The sequence below is a fragment of the Dromaius novaehollandiae genome, chromosome Z (assembly GCF_036370855.1).
Source record: "Dromaius novaehollandiae isolate bDroNov1 chromosome Z, bDroNov1.hap1, whole genome shotgun sequence".
Taxonomy (NCBI): domain Eukaryota; kingdom Metazoa; phylum Chordata; class Aves; order Casuariiformes; family Dromaiidae; genus Dromaius; species Dromaius novaehollandiae.
In genome coordinates, this window is record NC_088132.1 from 35,727,810 (window position 1) to 35,740,678 (window position 12,869).

A 12,869-nucleotide genomic window follows, 5' to 3' on the forward strand; every position below is an offset into this window, starting at 1 on the left:
TCCCCTTTGCCTATAAACGTGGTGTATGAAGATCTACAGTAAGATCAAACTACTTCTGCTTATCTTTGAACAAACTTTTACACATGATCTAATCTGAGCCTAAAAATCAACTTTTGGATTTTCAGAACCTAATGAGAACAAAAGCAAAAATACAAGATGCTAAACTGAAACAGCCATCCCTCTACAGGTACTCATGCCTTTATATCTAAAATTGCAATCCTAAAGATACTGATGTAATGCATGCATCCTAGTAAGATGATTTAAATATTCTCTCTAAGAGAAAGCACAAAGTTCTCCCTAGTTTTTCAACACTGTTCCTTAGATTAGCTCACAAATGATGGCTGATATATGTTTCAGAGAGATTAACTTGATAATAGTGAGCATGGGCCCATGCAACTGAAATGCACATGAAAAAAAATGATACATTGAATTCTGGGAAAGGTGGTATTTCAAAACTGTGTTTTTACCCATTCATATGGAAAACTAAGAATTATATTCATATAATAACTGTTGAAACAACAGGAAATAAGCAATCTTGGCTTTTGCCCCACAATTCAAGTTACATGGGAAGAGCTACACATACAAAGTAAGTTTCAATTCCTGAAGAAAATACTAACCAATTATATCCAGTGTGGCGAAGTCACCCCACAAAATGCAAAAACAGCCAGACAAGCATTTTGCTCATCACCGTGTTAATACTACAAACCCATAGTTTTCTGCATACTTACTACCAACATATTGTTTCACTTGCACGTTTCATCCAAGCTTCCTCACCATAGAGGTCTCATTGACTTATACGTCAGCCAGTTCTTTCACTTCACTTACCGTTCTAGGGACAAATTCGGAGATGAACAGTCATTCTATTCCCTCCAAGATTCAACTAAAGACAAAACATTTTTCAAGGAAAATCCTTTGAATACCATCACTTCATCTGTGAAATCCAGATACCAGCCTATTCTAAGTAACCCATCATTGCATCAACGTCCAGTAGGCAAAGGCTTCCCAGAGGGGCTGATGGCTCTGATCTGTTAGTCACATAATTCACAAGAATCACTGCTTTCAGAGGCTTCAAAACCTAGACAATTTACATCCTTGATGCAACAGTTTAATATTTCCCATCCTAAGCTCTGCATGGGGAAATCCTGACTAAGATATATTGCCAGCTCTGATCTTCAATTTAGATACTGCATAAGATTACTAAAGACTTTTCTTGTCAAATCACTTCCTCTTTCAGGTGGAAGCACTTTGTGAGCATTTTGTCTTGTCACATGACAAAACGAAAGAGCCTCTGAACACTAAACACTTATACCAAATTCACCTAAGACCGAGGCATCAATTAGTGGAAAAACACTCTGCATTTTGAATCACTAACTGCTGGGAGAAACATTCCACTTAGAAATATTCTTCATTTAGAAAGATTCTTTATTGATATCCTCCTCAGACATACTCACATAGTCTTGGGATGAAGAAATAGTAAGAGGACTGAGAAAAAGTGAGATAATACAGTTTAGATCAGAATTCTCTTCAAATCTTTGCTACTGATACGAAACAGGTCAAAAAAAAAGAAAAAAGAAAAAAAAAGAAAAAAAGATGGAAAAATCCCTACTTCTTCTCTACCTAAGAGGGAGCACAAGCATGCCACTCAGAATCTGACTGTGGACTACAATAGTTTAACGGTCCATTATTGTTGTCCTAATCTTGCTGAAACTATTTAGATTTGGAAAGCTTGTATTTACTTAAAGAAATGTCACAGGCTGCCACTGCCATCAGCCAAATGAAATTCTAGGGTACAAAAACATGCCATGACATTAGATGAATAAAAGTTTTATCAGTTCAGACCAGAAATAAGTTTGAATCTTTCATGCCCAACATGGCAATTACTACCTCTCCCACCAGACCTTTATATTGAAAAGCTGTCCTCCCAAGAGTGCGAGCTAAATTAATGACAACTGATAGAAAAACCATGTGCAGCTAGCACTCACTTAATTGCAGCTGCCAGAATGTCTTGCACAATAGTTCACATCCTGATGTTTCTGAAAAGTTACACACAGTTAATAAACCCTCTATTACTCCATTGCATTATAGTCTTATGAAAACTTTTTAAAAATCATAGGCATATTCTGACTAAAGATAAATCCACTGCATGCTAAATACATAATGAACATCCTCATTTAGCTTGAGACCCTTGTTTAATATTAAAATATTAAAACCATTCAGTATTAAAGTTTCAATGAGATTTAAAAGAATAAAGCTTTAAAGCATTTGTTAAAAGAACGAGATAGAAACATTTCACTCATATACACTATTTTGTTAGCAACGTATACAAATATAAGAAAGTATTATTGGATTTTAGACAACTTTTGCTAGTTAAAAATATCCATTACAGATGCCGTTGCGTTCTTTTAGCTTCACATATCTGTAACAGTCATCTTATGAAGCTGTCTATATAAACAGTTTCTTGCATATATTTACTTACCAACAGTATCACACGGTTCGTCTTTATGTACACAGAAATCCTTCCTAGAATTGGGAGGGGGAAAAAGAAAAGTGTTAAGCAAGCCAAATGATCATATTGGTAGCAACTCTGTGACCTATTTACAAATACTTTGTATGGCTCAACGAATAACTACAGAACTCTATTGTCTCAGCAGAGACCATGGGGAAGCAAAGGCCAGGATTACCCAGAGCACTTTAACATTAGTTTAACCTCAGAAGAGATTTAGGAGTAGTCAGGTGACAAAAAATGTACCATGTATTTAAGTTGCATTGTACATAACTTCTGCTTTTTCTCCATTCCAGTCTCTTGAAATGTATGTCTAAAGTTAGTCTTCAGAAGTTTGCAGAAGTTGGTCTTTCTCTCATTTGAAATGAAAGCATCTGTAACGCTCAGCATCAGATTCAAAAGCAGCAGTGACTATCTTTGCTCTAGATGTGGTATTACAGACAGTTTTTGTGCTCATAAGAAAATAGTAAAAATGACTAGAAGGAAACATGGAATAAACACATGCATTTCTGCTAGGGCATCCACCCCATCATAGCAGAAAATTTACAAATCAGCTCACTTGGCAAAGGCCCAGTTTTTATTCCAGCCATAGCTCTATAAATAAGATGACTTAACTGCATCAAGTGGAATAAACATTTTATCCCTATGCTGAACAGCATCTGCTTATGATTCATTTCAATTTCACAGCTATTTTACCTATCCTCAGAGACTAATGACAAAGTTATCAACAGAATAAAGGAGAAGCTTCTTTTAATGGAATGTTGATTTTAAAACTCACGTTAATATTTTATTTTAAAACAAAAGATAGGGCTGCTGATATGCATAAAGTGGAAAAAAAACCATGCACTGCATCTAAGCTGCACATGCACTGCATCTCCTGAATTTTATTCAGATCTGTGCTCAAACAAAGAAGCTTTTGCTCTTTTGTTGCACCAGGGAGTAATGTCCCCTATTTTTAAACTGGCATACAGGCCAGAGATACTCTATCTTTCTATGCCATCTATGAAGCTAGGTGTGGGTGTGGATCAGTGGAAGTTTACTAATATCTGATATATCCTGCAAAGAATTACTCTATATATGGATTTCCTGCTTCCAATATTGATTTAGTTATTAAATATTATTCCTTGAGTAAAGGTCTTTGCTTTTTATATCCAGAAAGTTCCAAAGTGTGCATTTGATGTGTGCCTGTAAACTGAGGACAATGTAGTCAGTTAACCTTTTATTAAGCTTTTTTAAGCTATTAAGGCAGGGCTAAGATTCAATCAGATAATTACACCTCCTAACAGCTCCAGAAGAAACACTGAAGTTAGAAGTCAGTTAAGCAGTCCTCTTAATATGGGTTAGGCTGCACCTCACTTTTCCTTTCCAAATGTTGCCTTTTTATGGAACAGTACCAAATAATCAAAGCTCGTTTTCTTTCAAAAAATTTCTTACAGGGGTGTTACTATCCAGTAACTAGACGTTTGCTAGCATCTACAAGAACTGTTTGGTGCTTAAGAAGAGAGAGCAGACTGGCGATACTTACCATTTTTGCAGATGCAACTACTCCAAGTGCCTTTTGTTTGCTGTTTGCTTCCCACAGACTATTCCCACATAGCGACTTAGGCCCAAGAGCAATCTCAAGAGGCTGGCAAATTTCTGACACTTGTTAAAGGCCACACAGTCAGAGACGTGGCGTTTTAGCTTTGGATTCTGCAGTGCCCACTGCCAGACAACTACTGAGCAGAACAGCAGCACGAGAAACTAATCCTCAGAAAAAAGTGATAAAGAAACTCTGGGAAGCCACTTAGATGAGCCTTAGAGATGGAGCCAAAAGGGGTGAACAAGCAACTATAATCAGACACAGAAGGAAGTTCTTTCCTTTTTTTTGAACCTGCAACGAATTGCATTAATGCACTGGGTTGTAACACAATTCTTTGTTTTGTGCTATGTCACACAAGGGACTTATTGTATTGTTAAGCAACATGACAGAACGATTAGAAATGTGGTACTTGTGGTGAAGCAAGAGAACATGCATAGAGACAATCGAAGGACATAGATGGGTCCCCCATGTACACACGTACAACCACCATAAATACTAACTGATGTTACAACAAGTCAAAAAGAGAGAGCATGCCTTCAAATTTAAAAGGCGGCCATCTGACATTTGAAAGTTACTAATGTCCAAGAGGTTTCTGCTTATGTAATAGCTTTCTTCTCATATACCAAGTTGTTTCTGTTTTGTTTTCCCTTGCTGGCTGAGTCCAGCTATGGTTAGACTATGCATCCCAGAGCTGGGGGAAACGGCACTGCTATGTTTCGGCAAGAGGGAAGTGCTATATGCCAGTCTTAGTTCCTTATTTACACTGAAAACAATGCAATACCTTCACTATTTTCTAAGGATGCATTACATGCATTTGAGACTAGGCTCCTTAGTAAAGATTTACAGCTCTAGATAGACCTACAAATGACTCGCACAGAAATTGTTCTCTAATTCCTACAAGATAACTTAAATATATCATATTATGCCTACATTCCAGTGTGTGTGCACATGTATATGTACACATATACAAACATACATATACACACATACATACACCTGCACACTCATCTATCTAGCTCCACACCTGTTGTTACTATTAAATGCAATTTATTGATACAAAACACACTAGTTTACAGTCTCTTATTCGTTACATTCAATCGTCATGCTGAAACTACACAAAAGAGAGGATACGAACACCTCCAAAGCATCAGATGGTATAAACAGAGCAATGAAGCACACTGCAAAGCCCTAAAGGAAGTCCAGCCACTGCGGTTATTTGCCTTTGTTCTTTTCCTCCCTTTTCTTAACAATAACAGGGCCTTAGCCCTATTATTTCGCATTATATTAGTATTATCGTTAATGCATATAGAAGATTTTGTGGCACAAATAAATAACTCTGAAGCTAACATCTAAAGCTGGAATCTGTGGTTAAAATGCACGGAAATCCCTTTCCAATCAGTACCCAGCACACAACTTCCATTACTCTTAATGGGTAGTTAGCATGCACACAGAGGGGAAAGCAGGCCCTTATTCAAGGGAGAGAAAAAAGGAGCTTTCATGAGATTTATGACAGATTTCCAAGCTTGAATGAACTGGCTAAGGGTAGGAAAGAATTCTAAGCAAGAATGGGTAACTACTACTCCATTGTTAAGAAACTACATCAATTTAGTGAATTTTTTAAACAGTAACATATAGCACTATAGAGTGCCTTCAGGACAAAACAAAGACTAACTATCCAGTTTCCAAATATAAAGCATCTCATTATACTCTTTGTTAAAATAAATCCGGATGTGTAGATGGGATATACAACAGAAGACAGGAAGAACAGCAGAGGAAGAATAAAGGAGAAATCAGACTTAATTTTCTATGAAGAGTTTGCACCAATCTGTCACTTTAGATAAGTTAAACTCTTATTTTAGGCACACCAGTCAAAAGATCTATTTCTTGTCCAAACTGATTTACCATTTCCTCCCATATGGAAACACAGAGGACAGATAATGGATTCTACCAGCCTACCACATCTTCATTTTGTCTTTCACCCTGCTTTCCATTTCCTAACTTCTCTAATGTTGATAATTTTGACAAGTGTAATGGCAGATTTGGAACTGGGGTCTACATCAAACAAAATTTCTCCTGCCATCATTGATGTAGAGTCTAGGATATTAATCTTTATTTATTTATTTAAAAGATATAAGAGATTTGGGGGTTAATGCCGAAATTTTCACAAATTGCAAGGTTTTTTATATAGAACAGTTGCAATTAGTGGCCCCCTTGGCAAAATAACATTTTCACTATGCTAAAAATGTCTTCATTCAGATTGTACCAACTGAAAAATGACAATGCTGTAAATGTTCTTGTCTTTTCACATTACAGAGTGTTCTGAAAAGAGTTCAGTATATAAATTAAGTCCATGAAACACACCAACCGAGGCACTTTTTAAAAAAAATATTAAATGAAAATCAATTTTGGAAGTTACCAACCATGAGATAAATCATACACTATTAGGTTGGGAATTTAAACAAACAGTCTTATTATCACAGGTGCTATTTCAGAAAGGGCTTAGTAATTTCAGAGTAAGCCTCAAATGCACTGCGTATTTTAGAAGAGTCAGCAAATGCTAAAATTAAATATTTAAAGTAGCTGACAGATGGCTTTGGCTCCTTAAACTTGAACCAAGATTAAAAACAATGATATGAATAGGTTGTCTTCTAAAGGTCATGTATCAGTCCAGTTAAAAAATGGCAGCTCAAAACTGTGGTAAGTGAATCGAGTATGAGACTATCTCAAAACAGAAAAAGAAATATAAGTACAAAAGCCAAGCAAGGTGTTTTTGAATCAAGTCCTACAGAATCTAGACTTGGCAATAGCCTTGAACAATGATCCAGAAGAAAACAGGAAAGCACTACTGGTAAAGTTTGCAACTGAACTTAAATCGAGTAGAATGCAGATGGCAATAAAGACAAATCAATTTTTTCAGATGGCTCAGCTAAAAAATTTGTATTTTACAAACTAGACCCCCAAAGCAGACCAGTTATTGTAACAATGTGACAGTAGAAAAGGACAAAAAAATGGAAAATAGGCATTTGAAAACACAGGCATGAGGAGTTTTATACAAGGAAGTGAACATTCCCCTTAGATATCAGATATCAGAAATATCATATAGCAGTAGTACTAGTACAAGAGTTCACATGCAGGAAAATATCAGAGATGGCAGTAGTACTAGTACAATGGTTCACATGCTGCTGTGCCCAACTTTGGTGCTTAAGCTTCAAAAAACCATTTGAAAAATAGGAAAAGGTCTGGAAAGAGCTATGAGAATGATTACATGTCTAGAAAACAGGCTTAAAAAGCTCTCTTACTTAATCTAAGAGAAAGATGAGTTGTGACTTGACTGCAGCCTAGAAGTATTTACATAGGGAGGAGCTTTCTAACAGCTCTTTAGCTGCAAAGCGTATGAAGAGATTCATGTTTGAAAGCTGAAATGACACAAATTACATTACTTTCAGACTTAAGAGTTGCATCATATTTCTAAATAACCATAGCAGCAATTTACTTCAGAACACAAATAATCCGCCTTTATTTTAAAATCTTTATATTAAGGTCAGCCACATTTCTTACCCATAGTACTAATCAAGTGTAAAAATAACTGACTAAATTTAATGCTAAGAGGCCAGTCTACATAATCATAAAAAGTTTTAAAATCAAGTTGAGGTGCATGTGATGAAATATAACAGCTCAGTAAGAGTGAAAGACATTACTGAATGGAACATGTGTAGCCTGAGCACTACAGCTCTAAAAAACAAGCTGACAGGGATAGGTAAAGTCATGCAGAGTTTCCTCACATATAGTATTACAAATATTGTCAGCTTCTCGGACACCTTGAAAGTCAGAAGAGAAAAATAAATAGCCTGAGGATGACTTAAAATTAGTGGGATTTTTAAAACAGACAAGAGAAAAAAATATAGAATTCTTAAAGCTGTGACAAATACACAGGATTTTTTTTTTTTTTTTTTTTTTTTTTTTTAAAAAGAACAACCTTCCAGGTCTAAGATCTGCTGTTTGCATGTTTCCACACTTTGTTCTGTGCCTGCAATCCTATTAAGGAATGCACAAAATTAAGGACAACTGAGGTTCTCATGAACTCCCTTGATATCTGCTGCTGCTGTCATAAGAAAAAACAGTAAATACAGCAAAACTTTGCAAAAATAGCAGGGCAGTTGGCAGTACTGAGATTACAACAATGGAAAAACTACAAAGATGAAATTAAGAATCTTTTCTTCTCTTACTATGCTAACTCTCAGGAACTCATTTTTACAGGGTTTTGCATTTCACTGGAAGTTCAGAGTTAGCAGTAACAGTTTAATAACCAAATCTCTATCCCTTTACGTTTTACCAATTCTGGATAGCCAGACTCAGCAATCTTTCTGGGAGAACCTGCCACATTAGCAATTCACAGCTTTCCACCTCCCACTTTCTTGAACATGAGGGATTTTTGGTGCAAATAATTATCAGAAAAGTAGTAAAGAGCAAAGTCAGAACTGAGTCTGAACTCTGTGTTATACCACTGTAAGGAACAGTAATCCTCTTGCGCGTTAGAAGATAACAGCAATGCTTAATAAATTCTTGTTCCAGCTTTGGGGAGAATTCCATGTTCTGGAAACGTTTGAAAAATGAAATAACATTTAGACAATCTAAGTACTGTTTACACCATTTTCTACTGTTAGAGAATCAATCATTCCTAAGAGTGAAAATTCCTCACAACATTGTTTTACTTACATATGATCTGGAGTGAAGGAACTACAGATACTGTAGATAAACATGAATAATCTGCTGATTTATACAGCAATACTGCACCTTCACAGCGTATCAGCTAAATATTAAGACAGAGATCTTTCCCATCACACACACATGTGAAAAGGGCAGTTCAGAGAAAGTGAATACAACCGCAACTTTTTGATCTGCATATTTATATGTTTTTCCAAAAATCACTGTGACACACACCTGTGGACTGGAGAGGCAGATAGATACGATTGAAGTTAGGTCCCGCATCATTCCTGTATCCTTTTTTCTATACTTAGAAGGCTTGATAATCTTGACTGCAACAGGGGTCTGGTAAGAACTCAAATATATGAACAGAGAGCAACTGTGGATGCCATGGGCCTTTTTCTGCCTTACTTCCAGTTAAGCTATTCAGACCAGACAATCTTTGCAGATATCTTCCTACATAGTGACTACTAATATCCTCTCAGTAGTCACAGAAATTGAGGCTTCTCCCTGTGCAGCTGCACTTTATAGCTTAAAAGGCAAGGAGGCACTGTTGATGTACCGAAGTTTACTCTTCCACAGAGGAAAACACTTCCTGATACATTTGGTCCATATTTGGACCAGATGATCTCCAGAGGTCCCCTCCAAACCCAACTATTCTGTGATATGTATAATAGCTAAAGTAACAGTGCTAATTCATAACTATGAATCAGATTGTTTTATCAAGAGAGTCCTTAAAACGATTTCTGTCTTAATTCTCACATTCTCCTTATAACAAACCTCCTCGGTGATCCTTTCTACACACACTATACAAACTTTTTCTTTTCCTCTTCCTTTTACTTTATGACACCACATTTTAAACATGTCATTATTTCATCAGAATAAGTCAATATAAAGGAAAACTAAAGAAAAACCTCACAGCCTGAAGTAGGACTACAGTAAAGTGAAATAATCAAATTCTTAATATATTCACAGGTAATATCACAGCCCATTTTGCCATCACAGAAAACAAAAGGTGGGGGGGGGGGTGCTCTCAGCTTTATACAACAAATACAGAAATAAGTCTTGAAAAGTACCTTTTTTCATGAAAAAGCTATGACAGCTCTTTGATTGTTGAATAACAGTCTCTATTGCATGCACATCTTGCTCTTTATAGTTACCCATTAAAAATAGCTCAGCAGAAGAGTGATACTCAGTACCTTGTTTCTAACTCTTTTGGTTACTAGAAACAACTGGCATGAGGAAGCACAGTACAGCCTTTTCAAAGCACTCTTGCTGCTGTTACCATGCTACACAAAAAGGAGGGGTGGGTAAGTTTTAGGAGGCCTGCCACAGAATGTGTTAGATAATCAAAACTTTACATTTTTGCTTTAAAAATATCAAGCAGTTGGTGTTCATCTGTCTAAACAAAATTATTTCTCTCAATAAAGCAGGTCTGCTGTCCAAAGCTGTTTGTAAGTTTTGACAAGGGAGCCTGTTCTGTGTTTGTAAAACAGAATGAGACTCTCTGAATTAACAAAACACACAAGTGCAGCCACACATGGGGTTAGCTATACCATAAACCTGATGATGTGCAGAGGGAGCCTGGATTAGCAAAACATTCCCACAGTCAGCAAACCACACTGGTATGATTTATTAGCAGCTAAAGCAGCTCCGGGATGGGAGGCAGTATAGTCCAGAGAATAATACCGCTGAAAAAAAAGTCAGAACAGATCTTTAATTTCTGGCTCCAACACTGACTTACTACCTGACCTCTGGCCAATCACTTCCCTGCTCTGTACCTCTATGTCCTGGAAACTGAGCAGTACATTTACTCTAAAAAAAAGTAAAAGAAATTAAATACAAATCAGAAGATCATTACTATTTGAAAGGACATCAGAAAAGCATGTCGTAAAGTGTGATTAGGCTTTCCAAAATTTGGAAGCCCTTTCGCCATTTAGAAATGCTATCTGAAATTCAGAAAGCTCTGTGGCTGAACACAGAGGCTGCAAAAGACCTCTCCAGACCACCGTCTCTCAAACTGACACCTCACTTGCATCAATTCAGAACTCTTCTGTGCCTTCCATAAAGGCTGATTAAGGCAGAAGAGGGAAAAACAGAGGAAAGAGGTGTTACATGCTTTTCCACAATATCTCATTGCCGGGATGAGCTTCACAAGCTAAAGGAGTGCAACCTGCAACAACAGACCAAAACGTAAGGTTTTTCCTAATGTACCCATTAAGCTGAGACACCAGATTTGAAGATTACATCTGGGAGAAAGGCTCACCTTGTGAAACTATTGCATGTTAAACCTCACTCTCCTGGCAGAGCCTGAGATGCACTTCTGAAGGATCTAGGGCTCCTCCAAGCTCCTGTCGAAGATGCGGATATTGCTGACTGTCTCCACTGATTTGGGAACCAGGGGATAAGTGAGAGGTCACTCAACTACCAACACTTTTAAAAATCGAACACACCATAGTCGCCTATTTTTCACAACTGAAACTAGATACAAACAGCTCTACTCCTCTTTAGTTTTGCTCATCAGCCTCGTACCATGATACTCAGTGATTCTTCATGTGTTTGGCCCCAGCCCACTCTTTCCTGCCACTCACACTTTTTCTTCTCCATCTAGAGTGTTCCCCCATCAACACACTCACTGCTATTAAAATCACATCCAGGTCTTAATCTGATAAACTCCTTGCAGTCTTGCAGTCTGTCATCCCAAGGATGTTTTCTGATGAGCCAATAAAGCAGGGAGCATTATTTGTTATTACAATTTATTATATCTTCCACAGCAGTTCAGAGGAACTTCAGTGAAGGATTACTGTTCAGCTAATATATAAATGTGTAACAAATATAGTTTTCCCCCTCAAAGAGCCAACAATCCATATAACAGACAGAACACAATAAATACAGGAGGATGGGGTAGGTTAAGAAGAGAAAGGTATGGGCCTTTCAAAGGAAAGGAAAGAGATTAAACAGCAGAAGCAGCAAAAAAGCTGTAACCACAGAGTTTGGACTTCAGCGTCTCCCACTTCCAATATACTTTCCTCATAATTACCATAATGTGGCAAAGATCAGGGAAATAGGCAACAGCAGACAAACTCTGAAAGGTTGAGCATCTCCCCAAAGAAACAGGGAATTTTAGGGAAGCATTTTTCTGCTTCAGAAAATTGAAGCACATTGTAAATATCGCAGTATTTAGAACGTCAGCTAATTTTAACTACAAAATGTATATAACTCCAAGTGAGGTTGCCCGGAATAAGTGTTAAAAGGATGTATGTAATTTTGAATGTTACACATGGTTTTAGGATTCCACAGGACCAACCAACATGGCAGAGTACAATGGTATTCTAATACACAGAATCACAGAAATTTTGGGTGGAAGGCTCCTCTGAAGGTCATCATCCAAACTCCACTTCAAAATAAGACTAAGTCCCACCCTAGAGCGCAGTTCTGTCCTTCCCTTTACAATATATGGGTACTGGGTTGTGTGCTGACTGAACATCAAGATGCCTCTCCCTGTACCACCACTTCAAGCCCAAACCATGACAGCATCTGCTTGGAAGGAAGGAGGTGATCTGGAGGCATATTTCCTTCTGAACGTGTGCATGGCTTCCTATTTAGTGCTACAAGGGACTACAGATGCAGGATCAAACCTGTAAGGCTGCAGAGCACATACCATGCAACATTACGTACCTTGAGCACACAGTGAAACATATTAGTCCCTGAACCCTTAGTTTCAAGGCAAATATCTAGTGTTTGCTAACTGACATCTCAAGGACCAACTTCCTTACAGACAAATCAAAGCTTTTTCATTCATTTTACAAACGAGGGAAGTCTAATGTGATGTGCCTAAGGCCATGCTGATCCAGTTTTGAATGGTCTAAGTATGCTTTTGTCTTTTGAATGAAAAACATCTATGGGCTGTGTGTGCTGTCTTTTATTAAATGAAGGCGTATGCAAAGAGCCATCTAACCTATAGCTACATAGCTAAAGAAGAAACAAGAGGTGACCATTTCACACCTTTACCATCCAGAACTTATGCTTTCTGAATGATTGATTCTCTTTACCACCTTCTTTTTCTTAACTTCAATCTCT

The 12,869-nt window shown here is 37.3% G+C and overlaps 1 protein-coding gene across 3 annotated transcripts in view; it reads right to left on the minus strand.

Moving 5' to 3' along the window:
* The window catches only part of LOC135325121 (A disintegrin and metalloproteinase with thrombospondin motifs 19), a 149,396-nt gene that overhangs the window by 94,850 nt on the left and 41,677 nt on the right, over positions 1–12,869 (minus strand). For all 3 annotated transcript variants that reach the window (XM_064502702.1, XM_064502701.1, XM_064502703.1), the window contains one exon: positions 2,477–2,520. In XM_064502702.1, the coding sequence (XP_064358772.1) occupies positions 2,477–2,520 (44 nt within the window). The remainder of the gene's footprint in view (positions 1–2,476; positions 2,521–12,869) is intronic.